At 33.5% G+C, this 20,629-nt stretch overlaps 3 protein-coding genes across 3 annotated transcripts; 1 reads left to right on the top strand and 2 right to left on the bottom strand.

Moving 5' to 3' along the window:
- The first annotated feature begins 935 nt into the window (after positions 1 to 935).
- Positions 936 to 2,194, top strand: LOC140013574 (O-acetylstemmadenine oxidase-like). The gene is made up of 3 exons (XM_072062908.1): positions 936 to 1,014; positions 1,410 to 1,486; positions 1,697 to 2,194. Exons 1-3 carry the CDS (start codon positions 936 to 938, stop codon positions 2,192 to 2,194), a joined length of 654 nt encoding a protein of 217 aa, XP_071919009.1.
- Positions 2,195 to 3,665: 1,471 nt separating this feature from the next.
- On the bottom strand, positions 3,666 to 5,171 carry LOC113705466 (lignin-forming anionic peroxidase-like). The gene is made up of 4 exons (XM_072063932.1): positions 4,906 to 5,171; positions 4,607 to 4,798; positions 4,307 to 4,472; positions 3,666 to 4,206 (listed from the first exon to the last, which is right to left on the bottom strand). The coding sequence occupies exons 1-4, from the start codon at positions 5,122 to 5,124 to the stop codon at positions 3,806 to 3,808; spliced, it is 978 nt and encodes a 325-aa protein (XP_071920033.1). The 5' UTR covers positions 5,125 to 5,171; the 3' UTR covers positions 3,666 to 3,805.
- An 8,918-nt stretch (positions 5,172 to 14,089) lies between these two features.
- On the bottom strand, positions 14,090 to 16,880 carry LOC140013573 (uncharacterized). The gene is made up of 4 exons (XM_072062907.1): positions 16,799 to 16,880; positions 16,612 to 16,683; positions 15,132 to 16,148; positions 14,090 to 14,844 (listed from the first exon to the last, which is right to left on the bottom strand). The coding sequence occupies exons 1-4, from the start codon at positions 16,878 to 16,880 to the stop codon at positions 14,090 to 14,092; spliced, it is 1,926 nt and encodes a 641-aa protein (XP_071919008.1).
- Between the last annotated feature and the right edge of the window lie 3,749 nt (positions 16,881 to 20,629).

The following is a 20,629-nucleotide window of genomic DNA, read 5'->3' as shown; positions in this document are numbered from 1 at the left end:
ATATAAAAAAATTTCTCTTTTTTTTTATACGATACACCTATACTTATCTATACTAGGGGAGAGGGACCTAAATAGGTCTAAGGAAAAATCGGGGGTTGAACCATCACCAAACCAAATAGATGCATAGCACCCATCTAAAAAGACACTTAAAGTAGTAGACCATATATAGTGACAATCGATAGGAAATAAGATTTGAATTTTTAATTTTCCATCCCACCAAACCTTACAGGCTATGGTGGTGAAAAAACTTCTCATCTCCTTACTTTAAGAACTTTGACTCAGTCCTGCACTTCCTCACTACGGCTGCCAAGCACGTACGCACATACACCCAAGACAGGAAGAAAGAACAAATGATATACGTATGAATCAGTTAGCAAAATATCTATTCATCAACATCGCAATTAATCTCTAGCTTGACACTGTTAACTCGGATTCTAAGAAGTAAAACTTCTGATTTCAATTTAATTAAGCTTAGCAAAAATTTTGATCCTTCAAGGGATGGAGGATTTTCGAAAATTGGTTCTTGCTTTCAAAGCTTTCGAAGACAAAGCCCTTTTAGTTTTAAGTTTTTGAACCTGCAGTAATTAAAACAAATTTGCACATTTTTTAAATTCAAATCATGAACACGTGACATATATCCAAAATTATTAATAGAAAGAAACCATTATATTGTCACAGTATAAAAGGTTAATTTTTTCAAATAACTATATAAAGTGTCTAATTATCCGCCCTCCACCCCCAAAAAATAATAAAAAAGAAAAAAGAAAATATCCGGTGCAATATAAGATGGGTGATTAGTCATATTGGACTTCTACAAAGCTGAGCACATTTGGACTTTCTCAGCCAGTCGATGGTTCTTGTACTATGAGTAGAGCACGTTAGATCAGCAGGAAGAGAGTCTCCATATCATAACATGGTTTACCAGATCAGAAAGTATGTCAACAGGGACTGGGAATGGCAGCGACAGCATGCATGGAGGGAGGCCAATTGATGTGCAGATTGGCTATCAAAACGGTGGATTAATCAGGAGCCAGGATTGCAAATCATCACAGAACCACCTAGGGAGCTTAGAATGTTGTTAGGAGCAGAAATGATTGGGGCTGCAGCCCCACGTTTAATCACTGTTTAAGAGGCTTGGCCTTATCCCTTGTACACGAAAAAAAAAAAAAAGAAATACTTTGATGGGTGAGTTCCGATAAAACCGATTATTCAGAGTAATGAAACCGATTTCTGGCACCAAGCGCTTCAGATAACATGAAGCCCGAATAAGGTTGTACAAGGTGACATGGTCAGCCGAAAAAGATAGATTCGGATGAAATATATGTTTATATACCATCTGATACGGTCATGCCAAGAACAAGGAACAAAATACCAAATTGTCTTTAGTCAAGTAGTTCCAAATTCTCCAGAGTATCCTGTTATTATCTTCCGGACAGTAGCAATCCCAGAAAACAGAATAGCCATTGTTAGAAGTCAGGATTCTCGGGTAAGATCCCGCATTTCTACAACTGGCCGGCACAATCTCTGCAGATTTACTCTAGAGTCTGCATTGCTCTATAAATAAAGGGCTACTTTTTTCATAATGAACATTGTGAAGTGAGGGGGAAAACATAGTCGAAGATAACTTAGACATGGGGTATAGAACTTTGTAATTCATTTTTCTTGCTTCTATTCTAAATTTATCATCAAATTCAAGTTGAATTCAAGTTCCATTCATGGCTTCCCAGCTGGGGTCTATCTGGGCTTAGGAATTGGTGGACACTTTAGTGGTGGCGGAGTCGGTAACCTGATCAGAAAGTACGGGCTAGCTGCTGATAATGTCATTGATGCTTGCATCATTGACGCTAATGGTCAAATTCTCGATAGTCGATCGATGGGAGCTGATCTTTTTTGGGCCATCAGAGGAGCTGGAGGAGCATGTTTTGGAGTCATAGTAGCATGGAAAATCAAGCTTGTGCATGTTCCACCTGTTGTTAGTGTTTTTACAATATCTAAGGCTTTAGAGCAAGCAGCCATAGACCTTATTCACAAATGGCAATATTTAGGACACAAGCTAAGTGAAGACTTGCTCCTGAGCATAGTTAAAACATCAGGAAATGATGGAACAATCCAAGCCACATTCAATTCTCTGCTCCTTGGAAAAGCTGATCATCTCCTTAACATGATTGACGACAGCTTTTCCGAAATTCATTAGAAAAAAGAAGATTGCTTAGAGATGAGTTGGATTGAGTCAGTCTTCCATTTTTCTGAGTACCCAGGAGAGGAAACTATAGATGCAACTAAAGAATTGAGTAGCTCCTGCACCTCATATGCATTTCAAGAGCAACTCAGACCTGGTTCACAACACTCTACCTTATGAAGCTGTAGAAGAGTTCTGGAAATGGTGTTCAGATATCAACTCCTCCGGGCTAGTCATACATTTACATCCTTATGGAGGAAGAATGAATGAGATACCAGAATCAGAAACCCCATTTCCACACAGGAAAGGCGTTCTATATGAGCTACCACTTGTAGTGATGTGGATGGAGGATAAAGATGGTGAATCTTTAGAGAATTACTACAACAAATGGATAAGAGGGTTGTACGAGTTTATGGCTCCTTGTGTGTCAAAACGGCCAAGAGGTCCAGAGACCTTGATTTGGGTTCCAATAATGTCATTGGCAATAGCTATTCTATAGCTCGGGTATGGGGATCCAAATACTTCAAGAATAATTTTAAGAGCTGGCACTTATTGAAGGTATAGTCGATCCTGATAACTTTTTCTATCATAAGCAAAGCATTCCACCACTTGCTTCCCCTGCAGAAAGAAGTGGAATGCGATAATTCTGATCTACCATATCAATGCTCTTCTGAAGTGTCTTGTTGTTTCTTTTTTTTTTTAATTCTTTTATTGTAGGATGTTTGTGGTAAATTATTTGCCCCTTCACCTGTAGTTGACATATGTCAAAATAAATGTTTCGTATCTTTCCAGCTCTTTTCCAAAGATTGCTGGTACGAAATTCTTGCAGCAATTATCTTTATATTATTCCACACGAAAGCCAAAATATTGCAGCAATTTCTGGTTCAAGAAAAATATTTATTGGAAAATTTCTGGTTCAAAAAATCGGTGCTCTATAACAATAATTCAATCAAATGAAAAAAATAAATAAATAAAAATGAAAAAAAGAAACAAATGCAAGACCTAGGTCTGACAGTTAGGGATGGAAAGGGTGTCGGAGGTTTTAAAAAATGCAAGACATTAGTTCATTGTAATACTCAGCTGACAAGGCTACCATTTCCATTCCATTAAGACCCTTTGCTGCAAATTTCGAAATTAGATCACTAAGACTTGCAGAAGGACTTAGATGATTTCAATTTGGCTGGAAGTTGCATACGTCAAAAGAAAAGTTTTGTATCCGTCAAGCTCTTTGATTCGAAGCCTTGCTGGTAAGAGTTTCTTGCAACAATTAGATTCTAATAAACACGTATTGGTATACCAAATTTGAGTGTCGGAATAATAGAGAAATTAGGGTGGTCAAAAGTCAAAACCAATTCAATTTCTAATTCTGTGATGATAATGATATTGAGTATATTATTAGCAGACAAGACAGTGAGAATAACAAATGATTGTATTGTCTGAGTTGAAAAAAAAAATAATACAAGAAAAATTCACTTGTACACGGGAATAGAGCGAAGATGTACACTTGCAAGTTACAAGAAGAACAAATGAATGAAAAACTAATTATATTTGGACGGACAAGATAAGTTTATTGGACGTAATTATTCTTCCATGTGGACTCCGAAGGGAAAGCCATTCAAATCAGAATTATTTATAGTTCACAGCACTGCATATTTTCCTTATGATACCATTCTGGCCGGTAAGGGGTTCAATATCTCCCATCTTCACCATGGCAGAAGCGAAATCGGACAGAAAAGTCCTAGGATTTTTGCTGTATTCGGAGACAATGCTGTCGGTTGATCCCCCACTGAAAAGGACTTGGTCTGATATAAGAAGGCCTTTCTTCCGCATCAAATTCTTGAAGTAATTATTGTCAAATGAATTTGGTGTAACCAAATCAAGTGGTGCCAGCTTGCTATCTCCCACTCCATTGGCTGCTGGGCATTGGCGCCTACGGGTGCTTGCAAATCCAGCATCAATATCTGTTCCATTGCTATATATTCTGTTGCGAAATACAAAGCATTGAGCCTGGCCTATGGTGTGTGATCCTGCATTTTGTTTTTTGATTGGAGATTTAGATACTTCGAAAATGTATTAATTTTCTGTAAACATATTCAATGCAATTTTAACCATTGTGTGTATCCTCACCTGACAAGGCAACCATTTCCCTTGCACTAAGACCCTTCGCTGCAAATTTGGAAATTAGATCACTAAGACTTGCAAATGGACTTGGAAGATCTGTTTGTGCCAGAGAAAAGCTTGCAGTGGTCGAATCTCTTCTTCCAAGCTTTACTTGCCATGTTGGACCGCCAACCTATAATCATGCAGGAAATCAATTTTAGACGATAACTAACTGTTGATCTAAGCCTTCAAAAGCTAGCTAGCTGCCAATTATCATGAAGAATGTTTACTTGAACAAGCATGAATTTTGTCAGTGTTAATACTTACAGCAACTGATGCATCTCTTGCTGCGACTGAAAGTATGTCTGCACAAGAAACAACTCCGGGGCATATTTTTTCTACCTCGCGTTTCGCGGCTTCTATGACTTCAAAACCTCTAACTGAATTCCTGTTTGCCGGTGCCGTTTTCTCGCTTTGAAATGAAGAGGTGGCATCAAGTAAAACTGATCCATCACAGCCCTGTAAATAATAAATTCTCTTAATCTTGCTTAGCATTGAATCAAAAATTTTTTTTTTTTAAAAAAAAGAGTATAATAATAGCGGTAAATTTTGCATTTTATTCTAACCTGAACAAAGCAGTCGTGAAAATGGAGGCGAATGAGAGATGCTGCCATGCGCCGCTCACGTGACACTGCTCGACGAATAGAATTTCGGATAGTACTCAGTGCCTTTGGACATGTACCATCGTAAAATTTTGGAGATAAATATGCTTCACATTGTATGTTAGCTAGCAGCAAGAGTACAAGTACAGAAAATATGACACCCTTTGCAGCAAAAGAATCCATAATCTTTGTTTCGAAATATTGAAGATGCTTGAAAATGCCTCCAGAGAGAAGATCTTTGTTGTTAGAAACTTAGAATTGAAGATGTTTGTGAAGGCCTAGGACAAGAATATTTATAGGGATTCAAGGTCGATGCTGCTCCCTTTCTTGGTTTTTTGATGGTCACTGTTTTCTGCTACGCGTTACTTGCCAGTTTTCCTTGTGCCAGTATGCCAGCCAACAATCGAGACAATTTTTTTTTCTTGTAAGCCTGACTTGTTCTTCTGCAGTAGTTATAATTTGAATGCACTGGATACAGCCACGCAGAAAAGTAATATAGGGTAACTCAGAGGTTCATTTTGGACTAATTAAACAGCTCCCCTTTTTTCATACTACAGCTACTATAAAAATCCAGAATTTTCTTTCTTGACAATTGTTACTCGATCAGGGAAGCTTTTTGTTTTGATTTCTGCATTCTTTCTATATATTTCCCACTAAAGTTTTCCCCATAATGCAATGTTCAAGAAAAAGTTATTTGAAATTCATTCGGAATTAAAAAAACTGTTCAGTAGCTGTGATTCTATGTTGATTTTGCTAATGTTACTACTTCACAAAGGACAGTCTCCCTGTTTTCTAATGTCAACTTTTAGTTTTCAAAACTTCTAAAAAAGATATAGCTAATTTTCTTGGACCTTGTCTTTTGGGGCTTGCCAAGACAGTCAATCGCCAAAAATCAATCATGGGTACCTAGCATAGCAACTTGCTTACCTAATACCATCACATCAGAAATCTTATTCAATGCATGAAGATTTATAATAGTAGTACGTGTTGGGAGAGGGGGGCTATAGCTGTTGGGATCTGGTAGGATCAATCTGATTATTATACATTTTACGTTAATTGGCGGTGTATAATTATAATTATGTTACATTCTTACGTTCGAGGTAAAATTGATGTACATAGATAAATAAAATATTTGATATATATTCAATACAATATTACGATATAATTGTACACTAAAATTTTAAACATGTACAACGATCGAATGGAGTCGCACGAAGCACAATTGTACTCAGATCCTTATCCGGTAAGTGTTGGCTATATTGGCTGATGATTTAGTCACAATTGACATTAGACAAATTTTTTACACTTGTTGACAAATCTAAAATATGCAGAGTCAATTGTACACCGAGACACGTAAGTTTGTAATCAAATGAACTTTAGGAAATTTCAAGGATGGAAGGGCGTCTGCGGTCGAAGGTAGTAAAGTAACCACCATTAATTTTTTTTTTTTTTTTTTTGCTTTGCTATCATTTTCAGACGGTTCTTTGCTAACAGGAATGGATTAGGTAATGAGTACTTGAGAAATTTCGACTCTAGTCGCTTTGTGGAAGTTTCCCATTTAAAGAAAGATTTTTCTTTAAAGCATGAAAAAGGTGTAGAGATTTAGAGCACGTTGATCGGAGAGACCAAACGTACCTTAAGTACGGCCGTTGAAATGTAGGCTCGTTGACATTGATGGCGGAGTTAGGGATGGTCAGATCGAGGACCGCACCCAAGTTTAGAAAATTTGATTTTTTTTTTTAGTTAATTTTATATATATTGACAGCGACGGTATATGAACGGTTGGAATTGGATGGTGTCAAGATGCATCTAAATTTCAAATTCAAGTTCAAATTATGTGTTTATGTGTCATGCATCTAATAGTATAGCGGTGAAAATGTATATGTAGGGGTCAAATTTGAAATCTTTCATTTAGATCCTAATCCAATTCAACACTTGGAATTAATGGATTCAGATCTTAATATATTCAGAAGCTTTTGATAATCAAAATTAAAACATCTAAATTCATTAAAGTGGTATTGAATTTTCTAGACAAAATTTGCTTCAAAAAATAAGTGATGAATTATGCACTTATCACTTACTGTAATGTATACGCTCAAATGTATTAAAATTAGTACTTAATAATTCGCTAATTTTCAAAATTTAATTTTATCAAACGCACCCTTGCACTCTTTCCCCTCGAATCGTCCAATCCATCCTCTCATTCAAACCTTTACTATTGCGAATATAAGAAATTAGTTCATGCAATATACTTATATTTAGACATCTTAAAATTTGCTCAATCAACGTAAATTTTCTTATTTCATCTATGATTGACATATTTCCGAATCTTGTTTTTGGCATCAGTATATCGAGAATTTTATGCTTTATTCTAAAATGCGGCCTCAACATTTCGATAAGATCAGGATGTAGAATCCGACGGTGCAGTACAATCCGGCCTCGCGGGGTTTGTCAAATCATCAATTGTTTTAGCTTGATCAATTGTCACGTGTTTGGCATTGAAACCTCAATCTATTTCTTGGCCCGCAACGGAACCAAAATTATGCCCCATAGGTGATAAGGGGTTTTGGCTATAATAGTTATTAAATGCTTAGTCATACTTGCGTACGAACTTTTTTGTTTTATAATGTGTAAGTTTGAATTTTTAAAACATATTATCTCTTCATTTAATTCAAACTTTATAATAAAATGGTTAAAATTAATTTTTTAATTTTTAAGATACAAAAAATTATTCTAAAAGCGCCAATTTTGAATTTATTCAAAAAGTGCTCTATGACCAAAATTTCGACTGCTAAATTCAAAGAACGATACTAATCAAATATGTTAAAAGTGTTTTTGTCTTCCAAAAACACTTTTTTTTTTTTTTTTAACAAAAATAGGATAGCTCTAAACGGTCCATAGTGTCACTAGGAAGATAAGGGCTGATAGGGGCAGCTAAATCTTATCATCTAGACTAAATTTGAGTCTTCAAATTACTTGGAGATTATAGATTATGTGTACATAACCTTTGTTATTAACTTTGTATTGTGTATAGCAAGCTTTAGGTAAGAATTGCACATTTTTAAGACTCAATTTAACCGGTAGGACATTAGTTTTGGAGACTCAAAGTCTTCAATCTCTGTCTTTCTCCCTTGTAAGTTTTGGAATTTCTATTAATCTGAAACCCAAAAAAAAAAAAAAAAAAGAAAGAACGCCCCCGGGGGGAATTGATCTCATTAATTTTTTGAGCAATGATATACTAACCAATACCTATTGAGCATCCATTTAGAAAATCTATATATTTGTTAAACTGGGGCAATAATATTGGTTATTGGAATGAATTACCTTTCAGCAACAACAGTGGCTAAGTTAAAACCAACTAAATGTTGGAGTCCTTTATTGTTGATATAAGTATTAATTAAAGTTCATCAAAATAATAATGACACAGATTTTGGCCAGTTAATCAATTGTAATTATAACTGGCGTTTATTTTTCAAGATACCATGAGAACATTATGTAGGAAAGGAGCATCCGTTTGTCTCTTGCACACCACTCCACGGCCGTCAAGCCCGCTAGCGCAGTTCAAATTGGCAAACTCAAACTTCTTGGAAGAGGCCAAAGCAATTCCACTGAATTTAGCGCAGTGCACCCGTTTTGTCCGGTTGTGGTCCAGTCCCCACCTGTCCCCCATAGGTCCAGTTGGACTTTCTTTTAAAGTAGGATATCTATATCTATATAAATTTGAGAAGGGATTTTTAGGAACAAGCTTCCACAACCTTTCCCACTCTCAACTCTATTTTCCTAGCATTTTACATTTATCTTATTTCGTCAATAATATCATGGTCACATTACATCCCCACGTTTAACTCCAACTAACACTCCCACGTTCTCTCAAACAATAATGTAACTTCCACTTACATTAAAACTCTAACACTCCCACGTTCCCTCACCCAAAAAAATAACTTCCATTTACATTAAAACCCTTTCCACTTACCCGCACGTCATATGGTTGTGGGACCACTACCGATTCCCATTTTCCATAGCGCATGATCTTTTCCATTTTCCACGGAGCAACAATACACTTGATACTTAGCCCCTAATCCAACGGAATTGAGGATAGCACCTGATATCTTCCCAACTTCCACGGAGCAACAATATTCTTGGCACTACTTTTGGGAATTACTCTTACAATTTCACTCCACACCCACCTTTCCACTTCAATTAAAATCCTTCCAATCAACTTCCTTCTCGAACCTCTCAAATTAGCTTCACAATGGAACATGGCCGTTTACAGGCATGTCAACAACGTCTGAATTTCAAACTCGCAAGATTGCAAAGGAGGAAACATCTGCTAACAAAACGAAAAGGACGCCACCACGGTCCCGCACAAGAATTACAAAAGTTCCAACAACTTTGCGTCGATGAAAGAGAAATCTCACATCAACTACGATGGATAAAATCTCGACAACATCGACTCAAACGCCGCGCCAATCAAATTAGAAGTTTCGGTACTATTTATTCATTTAATATTGATATTTATTCTTTTAATATTGATATTCTTTTAATATTGAAAACCTATTAATACTAGTGTGAATACCCGTGCTACGCACGGTGTTTACATTATTAAAAAAATTACAATCTATGAAAGAATTTGAGAATAGTAAAATATTATAATCACGGGCACATGAAAGTATATTTAAAAAAATGAAACTTTGTAACAATAGTTCAATATTGATAAAAAAACATCTTCATTATTTATAAACGATGATTTTGATGAAGGTTGGATCCTGAAAAAAATAGAAATCTATATCATAAATTGAGCGACATAAGGGTCCAATTAAATATAATTGAATATTTAATTTGATTAGTGAATGAAATACTTACAGACATTTTGCCTTTGATTTGATAATCTTCTACGAAGGTGTGAACATTCTTCACACCAATCAATTCTGAGTACAAGCGCCAGTATTGGGGTTTTAATTAATTCTGCATTATTTTGTGGAGTTCGCACTATAAATGAGAATGCACGATTTTTGCATGAATTAATGTGTTGGTCGAACAATGCACCTCCATTTTTCTGACAATTAAAAGCATACATAGTTCAAAATTAACTTTTGTTTTACACAGTTTGTAAATAATATTGTGTAAAAAAATATACATCTAAATAATGTATACCTTTGTTTTGAAATCTCTAAGATAAGAAGCATCACAACGAAACATGAATCGTGCATGCCTGTCTTGAAGAGCGAGGTATAAGGTACCACTGGAATCTCTAACTTCTATGTTAACATTGTATCTGTTAAGAAGAAATTGTGATGTACGATGCAACAAATTATATTAAAAATCCAAATATATGAAAATAATTACCTGACAATAGTGTCGACTACGTCATTACAATGGATACACACCATTTTTCCAAAATGAGATTGACATGGTTGGCCACAATTTTTGCATAACTCATGGAACATATTGTCTAGATTGATACTTTGAATGTAAGCAAGTATCCGAAAATATTTAACCTAAAACCATCCAAACAATGTATAGATTACAATTATTAATTCGAAACTACTTGTAGATACTTGTTCATTACTTAATTAATTGAGAGGAATTGTACCGTAGCTATAACTGCATATTCGGATATCCATATTCTCTTAGCATTTGATATCAACAATGCTTGGGACATTGTAAAATTGCATGATCGCAACCACGTCACTAATTTCTGAGCACATTTATCATTCTCAAACCCGCAAATTTTTCAAATACATATTCGTAAGGGTATGAAATATTATTAATAATTTAATATTTTGGCATTTGTAAAACTTACCAACTGTGTAGGTATTGAACAAAATCCAAGTAGTGGTTGATATACAATTTGCTTGGTCGAATAGTATAGAGTGACGGTCCTGCACAATGTGCTTTATTTATTAATAAACTATAAATTTTAAATAAAATAAAATGAGAATAAATTGAATTACCTTTATAATTTCTCACACAAATACCACAGGCTAGCAAAACATTATTTTTTGTAACAGTTTGACGCAAGTGTTCACCATCATCGGTTGCAAATTTATCACATAAAGTCAACCGAACTACTGTCAAACTTCATTTAGACAATTTTGGTAAGTATAAATCAAAATTTGTAGAATATAAAATACTTTACAGGATATTGAATCTAGTGACTAACCTTTTGTCAAGTAAAAGTATGTCACACTTAGTTTTGTCATTGATAGATGTTTGATAGTGTGAACCAACGGATACAACTAAACCAATTACATCTGCAAAAGATTAAAAAATATAAGTAATACCACTTCAAATATACAACTCAAATAGAAGTATGATTAATTATGAATGAAATACCTATCAATTGCACATCATTGCCCATGTGTTGTTCTGTATCTCTTAGTTTGACCAGATTAAACTTGAAACGGGGTATGGTTCCACAATCATCCAAAATATTCACTATCTTTGTATCGTTTCCAAACGATAATTGGTACTGATGTGGTGCAAGCCGATATTTAAGATCTGCCGGAATTACATATATATTTTGAAACCAATATACCTTGCCTTCATGGAGATGATCTGCGAAAATGTTTATCATATTACTGCCTCTTATAACTCCCTGCATAACAAATTTCTGATAGTTTTCAACAGATTAGTAAATATTCACTATTCAATATAATAATTAACATACACTCTTAATTATTACCTGATCATCTATAAAAAGCATCTTGATACATCCCGAACGTTGAAGCACTCCATATATGGTCATATCTATTAATCGAAACAATCTAACATTTACATTCCATCCGTATCCGCAAGGATCCAGATAGAGTAAAGGTGTATATCGAATATCTGTAAATTATTATAATATAGCATGAAGGTTAATTATTTAAGCGCTATATTTGATACAGCAAGTAACACAAATTCAAAGAAATACCAAAAAAATGCCAAAGTATGAAGCATATATAGTACATATGGTCTGATGTAAATATACTATTTTTGTAAACAAAGCGATGTCCAGAATTTATCAAAGGGAGTCAAAAATCTCACGATACACAATATTTTTTGTGTAATCCCATGGATCATCATCTCTATTAACAATGAGTATTTTCAATCCATCTGGCGAAGTAGCACGGGACAGAGCAACATAAAGTTGACCATGTGAAAACACAGGTTCAGGAAGGTAAACGCCAACATTTTTCAAGGTTTGGCCTTGACTTTTGTTGATAGTCATTGCAAATGCCAATTTCACAGGAAATTGTCTCCTTTTAATTGGAAAAGGAGTCCGTGTACTCTGTGGTGTTAAAGAGATCCGAGGTATGAGTACTAAATCTCCAATATTAGATCCTGTTATGACTTCTGCCTCGAGAACTTTATCCCCCATTCTGGTAACGACAAGCCGTGTTCCATTGCAAAGACCTTCTGACTGATTGAGATTTCTCAAAAAAATTATGGGAGTTCCTTCTTTAAGTTCCAAAAAATGATTTGGAAGTCCAGAAAAATTCAAAGGGTGCAACATTTCAGGAGAATTCATATTTTCAACAATGTCACCTTCAGTATTGCAAAAAGTATCAGCACTCATATAGGTACGTGATTGACCAGGAAGCATTGATAACATCTTATCATTCAACTTGTCAACATCACCATTTTTTGGAGCCAAAATAGCACGTTCCTTGAGATATGTGCTATTTCTGTATGAATCTCTCAAATTTGGATAGACAGAATCTATTAACTGCATCAAAGATTGACTATCATTTTTTATGAGAAATTGCGACGGCATCCGAATCCAATTTGATTCTCCGAATTCAGTAAGTGAAATTGCTGAAACCTTTCCTTCACCAACAGACAGCAGCCAATTTGCAAAATCCATCAATTGCTGACGCGTATTTTCAGGAAGACGTAAATTCACTACACGCATATTTATTTTAAGATGCAGTACTCTACAGTGATCCCAAATCGTTGACTCTTTTATTGTAGCTGATACTGTTGCTTCTCTCCTACCTTTAGAAACAATCGGTAATATTTATCGAAAATCACCGCCCAAAACAACCAATTTTCCTCCGAAAATACGATCCTCAGTAGCATTTTCACTCAACTTTAAGATATCCTTTAAAGTTTTATCCACCGCTTCAAAACCATGCCGATGTGCTATTGGAGCTTTGTCCCAAATTATCAAAGATGTCTCCCTAATTAATTTAGCTAAGTCAGAATTTTTATTGATTGAACAACTTGATGACTCATCCAAATTAATAGGAATTTTGAAACGTGAATGCGCCGTTCTTCCACCCGGTAAGAGTAATGCCTGATGATGCAACTGAAAGAACAATTTTTCTCTGCGATCTGACTCAAGCAATCAATGTTCTCCATAAATAAGTTTTACCCGTCCCACCACTTCCATACACAAAAAATAGTCCTCCGTGATTATGTGTGTATGATTCCATAATAAGATCATATGCTTTCAATTGATTCTCATTCAAACCAGCATATAAATTATCAAATAATTGCTGCTCTGATGTAAAATCGTAATCGAGCTCTTCTCTTATAAGTCTGTTCATGGAAAACTGAGCATTTTCAAATGACGGCAATGGCATTGGTGGAAAATCTCATAAAGATCGACCATTTTTGTTCAAAATGAGTTCGAGTTCAATTAATCCCAAATTTTGTAACTCACCATCATCAATGCGTATCTGAGAGTTTCCCATATCCCTTCTGATCTGATATTGCAAATCATCTGTCATACTTTTCCAGTGACGCTGCCATATAGCATAAGGGTTAGTTACCTCAGAATGCATAAGTATTGTACAATACATGCTTCGTAATTTTCTGGCAGATGCCCATGTAGATGCTTCAGCCAAAGCTTCGTTCCACTCATTATCATCATCCAGAAGACCAAGTGCTGCACATGCAGCTTTGAATGTTGGATGCACAACTCCATCAATAGTTCTCAAATGTTCAAAACTTTGTGCACCACGAATTTTATTCAGTAACATTCTCAAATAGTATTGCTCACCGGAATGAGGATGTGCATATGGTAGCCTTCCGATACACCTACCTTGCAATCTGGACTCCCATTGACGTTTATTTTGCTTCCAAGTCCACTTACTCGGAAACTCCACAAACGTCAAGTTTCTAGCTGGAACATGGCTCTGATTTATTTCAAACCATTTCGTCAGCATCGTGTCATGTATGTGATCACGATGAGAACATCATAAAGATGATTATCATCATTAAATATCACAAATTGATGATCAGGAAGATGATACTGCAATCTAATCACGGATGGATACTGTCTCTGCATTTCGAAATCAAATATCTTCCAACATGACTCAATTGGCGATAAATATCGACAATCTAAGTACTGTTTAATCTCATCAACGTTTCTGTAACGATGATGACCACTTTCATTTGCAAGTACAACGTTATTCTCAATATGAATATTTGCTCTATCAACCCCCTTACTCATGTGCTTGTACAGATATTTAGTGATTTCTGGACGTGCAACTTTGGTCACATTGATATGATCATCAAACATTACAATCAAATATCGATTGTAAGAAACAACCCACCTGTTGTCAAATATAAAACCATTAATAGTTACCCTCTTACTTGGATCATCTCTACGTCTGTATGATACAAATCCATCTTCATCAATAGTGGTTTCACTACAAAATTTCTTTGGATAGTGTTTAGGGCACTTTCCGTTCACCATACACGGAGCATTTGGATAAGCATTACCACAGGGTCCGTGTAACATGCACCTGATGACCGTATCATAAGCTAGTGGATCAGCATTTTTGTCAGGTATTTCAGCACAAATGATTTCATCAATATGCTCTGTAGTAAGGGGCTTATCTTTCGGAGCTAATGTCAGAGTGATATGAGTATGTGGTAAACCACGTTTTTGGAATTCAATGACAGAGATGTCTGCATATTATGGAAGTAATCTTAGTGTGTGGCAGAATAGGGAATCAAAAAAGAAAATAGTGATTTAAATAAAGTAAAATTTTTACTTGTAAGCACTTTTCCAAATAGTTGGGTATTTTTTAAAACATCCATCAACTTTTTTTGTCTTATCCGAAAAACTCGAGCCGTAATATCGGGTCTGTCCTCAACTTTCTGTCCCGATATTCTTGTCAACTCTTGTTTAATTTCTGGCCAACTGGGATTGCAAGTAAACGTAATGAAAAGATCTGGATTTTCAATTGTCCTACAGATTGCTATTGCGTCCTGAAAATGTTGTACCATATTTCGGGATCCACCCGAAAATGAAGATGGTAGAACAAATCTCCTTCCAACAGCTGATGCATCTGTATCTCCAGCAAGTACAGCATCTTCTAAACCTTGATATACATCAGCACGTAATAGAGATTGATGGGTTTTCATAAAATTCAATCTGTAGTGTTCAATAGCTGTATAACAATCAACAATGAATTGTTGAAATAGTTTGGCACCTTTCAAAAGTGTATGGCCTTTATTTCGTCGAAATTGTATACGATACGCATAGAATTCACGCATCAACACAAATTCTCTCTTCCTAACGGCAAAAGGTGAAAATCTTATTGCGCAATGCCATCCGTCTGTTCCATATGAAAATAGTAAAGGGTATTGAAGTGGCATGTATGATGGATGTGTCTCACTGATTCTTTTCAAATTTCCATCTCGAGTGACAAGCACAATATCGCGGTGTGTGACATGACCAGTATCTTCACCGACAATCAAAGCAGCAACTTCATTTGCAGTTGGTTGGATATATTGTCTGTCACCTCGAGCACTAATTATTTGTACTTGCAGATTGGCAACATTTTGATTTCGAAGCATGTCTATTGCACTTCGAAAAACTTGTACGTATGGATTTATTTCATCTAGCATATTTTTCAATCCTTCAACTATTGATGCATCAATTCCAATTGGATTGCCATCATGACTGTTCAGAAGATTCATACGATTTTGCAACTCATTATCGGTGTCATGGATGTATAATTGTATGAATCTACCTAATTCTCCAAAAGGTGGCAAAAGCGATCCGATTAGATGATAATTTTCTCCACTAATTCGAAATGAATATGGTCCAGCAGAATTGACTATAGAATGATATACTTTGCCTCCCATGGATGTAAACCCGAATAGTGCATTTAGCAATCGAATCTTCTCTTTCAATGTTGGAGTGGTAAATACATGTTGTAAAACTTGGGGAGTTTGAGGCAATAATGGCAAAACAACATCCCCATCTTGACAACATAAATTGAATCTTGGATTTTGTTTTGTACTATTTTGAATTCTTTCTTCCACCCACATTAGAGATTGATATTTCTGACAAATTACTGTTCTTGGACCAAATGTCCATCTTCTTCTAATTTGATGTCGCCGTCGCCTTCGGCCTATTTGATCTAATTGATTGATGAAATAAGTATAATAAGGTACATACCTAAAACTGTCACTATATGAAAGGTATAAAGCACATAATATTTGTATGCCCAAGAACATATAGCAAGAAATATTAATTATGAAAAATTAAGAAAAGTATAAAGCACATAATATTTGTATGCCCAAGAACATGTAGCAAGAAATATTAATTATGGTATTAATTATGGTAACATGAGAAAAGTATAAAGCACATAATAATTGTATGCCCAAGAACATATAGCAAGAAATATTAATTATGGTAACATGAGAAAAATATTAGTAGATTACCGATTTGTTCTGCTCCAGCTGCGTTAATAGGCACAATGTCTTGTGTAGCAGGAACAAATTCTTCAGATGAGCCTGTTTGTATAATGGATTTTTAGAAGACAAATGGAAAAAATGAATTCGAAGAAATTGAATTGCATAAATAATAATTGATTACTTAGTCAAGATACATGAGAAAACTTGGACTTACTATCATCGGGACCATTAGCTGATGACGTAGGTGTAATAGGAACTTCAGTAGTTGGTGAGTCATTATGCAAGTCATCTATCATTATGTAATATAGAAAGTTAATATAATAATATAGCACGTTAAAAAAATTAATGATTAAGCATGAATTTTAAATTGTGCATAAATTTGGAGTTACCATGATCATGGAGAATTGGGGCTGCGGTCGATGGATGTTGAAGTTGAAAAAATGTTGAATAATCATTTGTTTGATCTAAAAGTATATTAAAATAACTGTATTAAAAGACGTATTAAATTAAGTTACAATTATTAATGTAATACTCATAAAAAATGTAATAATCTAATATATTGCATGAATATTATGAATGAGCATGAGTGGTCTGATGTAAAACTTTAGCAAGATCTGATAAACATAACAATATTTGTTAACACAAATTACGTTGTGTGCAAAGATTAGAAAAATTGAAAAGAAGTATTTTAGTTTGAAAAATTATTTTTTAATTAATGAATGGTAATATGTGTATTTAATAGTAAGATTTGAGAAAATTTATCCTTAATTTGGTAATGTTTCTGATAGTAGTTGGTAATATTTTATGTTTGAGACATTATTTAGTGGGTGAAATCGATGTGAAATGTGAAGCATGTTTTCGACCATATGAGTTTTGAGTCACTATATTTTTTATGATATGTAATTAAACATTTAGAATAGTAAAATATATTTTTTATTATGTTAATTATTGTCTCAAACAAATTGTCAATTTTGGTAGTAAAAATGACAATATATTTATGTGAACCTTTGATATTAGATAAGATTGTAGTGATCCTATTCATTATGATTGACCACTGCATATGCAATAACAGGTTTTAGTACTATTTGTTAACATGTAACATATTAACAAAGCCATTGGGGAGCTTTCGGTGGTATTTATTAAAGTGCTTATAAACAATTGGTACTATTTCCACATTCTTATAAACAATGAAAACAACAATAATATTATAATATTCGGAATATTATTAATACTTAGAAGTACAATAATATTCCCAAATTTTAAAGAATACATAATACCTAAATTTCTAACTTGATTCTTATAAACAATGAAAACAACAATAATAATATAATATTGGGAATATTATTAATAATTGAAATAACAATGGAAACACCAATATTTAAATAATAAGTACCGTAACTTCTAACTTGATTCTTATAAACAATGGAAACAGCAATAATATTATAATATTGGGAATATTATTAATAATTGCAATTATAATGAAAATGACAATATATAAAGAATAGATAATACCGGCTTGATTCTTATAAACAATGAAAACAATAATAATATTATAATATTAGAAATATTATTAATAATTGTAAGTATAATGAAAATACCAATATTTAAAGAATAAATAGTGGCGAAACTTCTAACTTGATTCTTATAAACAATGGAAACAATCTAATTCTGGATTGTGCCCATGCATAGCACAATCAAGATGTGACATGAATTTTAATTTTTTTTAGAACCTCATTCCTAGGATCCATCGACTACAACACACACACAAGTTGTTGAGACAATTTTGCGACTAAATATATAACTAAGGTTCGAGTATGTTGGGGGATTCATTTTATTTGATGCTTAACAAATATAGGATTTTTTCCAGAGTTCGAAATTTTTTTAAAATATATATATATATATATATATATATATATGTAAGATTTTATCCGGAGAGAGTTTGGACACGACATGAGTTGGTGCTTGCCACAGGCCACTTGACAAAAATGAAGGCAGGAAGACAGGAAATGGCACTAACCCAGCGTCGATCACAGCCACGGGCCAAATAGAGACATGCAATCATAATCATACGTAGCCCCCAGACATCATACTTTACTGGCAATTGGCTCAAGTATACTTTACTGGCTCAATCCTACTCCAGTAATAATATTATAATATAGGAAATTTTATTAATAATTTTAATTACAATGAAATTTCTAAATTGATTCTTATAAACAATGACAACAGTAAGAATATTATAATATGGGGGATATTGTTAGGAAATTTTATTAATAATTTTAATTACAATGAAATTTCTAAATTGATTCTTATAAACAATGGAAACAGTAATAATATTATAATATGGGGAATATTGTTAATAATGGTAACTACAATGAAAATCATAAATGTTTAAAGAATAAATAGTACCAAAACTTATAAACAATGGGAACAACAATCATATTATAATATTGGAAATATTAGTAATAATTGAAATTATAATGAAATTGTCAATATTCAAAGAATAAATAGTACCGAAACTTCTAAATTGATACATAAGATTACTGTGCATAAGATTACACCTGAAAAATATATTAATTTTTAGGTGCCATTGTCTCATATGTTCTCGTAAGCAATGTTTTCCAAGATTCTTAGGTGCCATTGTCCGATATGTTTTTGCAAGGATTATTTTCTGAAATAATTTTAATTACAATGAAATTTCTAAATTGATTCTTATAAACAATGGAAACAGTAATAATATTATAATATGGGAACAACAATCATATTATAATATTGGAAATATTAGCAATAATTGAAATTATAATGAAAATGTCAATATTCAAAGAATAAATAGTACCGAAACTTCTAAATTGATACATAAGATTACCGTCCATAAGATTACACCTGAAAAGTATATTAATTTTTAGGTGCCATTGTCTCATATGTTCTTGTAAGCAATGTTTTCCAAGATTCTTAGGTGCCATTGTCCCATATGTTTTTACAATGAAATTTCTAAATTGATTCTTATAAACAATGACAACAGTAAGAATATTATAATATGGGGAATATTGTTAGGAAATTTTATTAATAATTTTAATTACAATGAAATTTCTAAATTGATTCTTATAAACAATGGAAACAGTAATAATATTATAATATGGGGAATATTGTTAATAATGGTAACTACAATGAAAATCATAAATGTTTAAAGAATAAATAGTACCAAAACTTATAAACAATGGGAACAACAATCATATTATAATATTGGAAATATTAGTAATAATTGAAATTATAATGAAATTGTCAATATTCAAAGAATAAATAGTACCGAAACTTCTAAATTGATACATAAGATTACTGTGCATAAGATTACACCTGAAAAGTATATTAATTTTTAGGTGCCATTGTCTCATATGTTCTCGTAAGCAATGTTTTCCAAGATTCTTAGGTGCCATTGTCCCATATGTTTTTGCAAGGATTATTTTCTGAAATAATTTTAATTACAATGAAATTTCTAAATTGATTCTTATAAACAATGGAAACAGTAATAATATTATAATATGGGAACAACAATCATATTATAATATTGGAAATATTAGTAATAATTGAAATTATAATGAAAATGTCAATATTCAAAGAATAAATAGTACCGAAACTTCTAAATTGATACATAAGATTACTGTCCATAAGATTACACCTGAAAAGTATATTAATTTTTAGGTGCCATTGTCTCATATGTTCTCGTAAGCAATGTTTTCCAAGATTCTTAGGTGCCATTGTCCCATATGTTTTTGCAAGGATTATTTTTTGAATCTATTCCCTTTTTTTTCTTTTGCTCTTTCTCTCAATCGTCAACATTTTTGTCTTGCACGATTATAGTACTATTATTTTTCGTGATCAAAATTAATGGTACTACAACAATATGCTACCATATTAATAGGTTTTCAATATTAAAAGAATATCAATATTAAAAGAATAAATATCAATATTAAATGAATAAATAGTACTGAAACTTCTAATTTGATTGGCGCGGCGTTTGAGTCGGTGTAGTCGAGATTTTATCCATCGT

This window comes from Coffea arabica, chromosome 8c (assembly GCF_036785885.1).
Source record: "Coffea arabica cultivar ET-39 chromosome 8c, Coffea Arabica ET-39 HiFi, whole genome shotgun sequence".
Taxonomy (NCBI): Eukaryota; Viridiplantae; Streptophyta; class Magnoliopsida; order Gentianales; family Rubiaceae; genus Coffea; species Coffea arabica.
The sequence above is the reverse complement of the archived record's forward strand: the minus strand, read 5'-3'. Positions and strand labels throughout refer to the sequence as shown.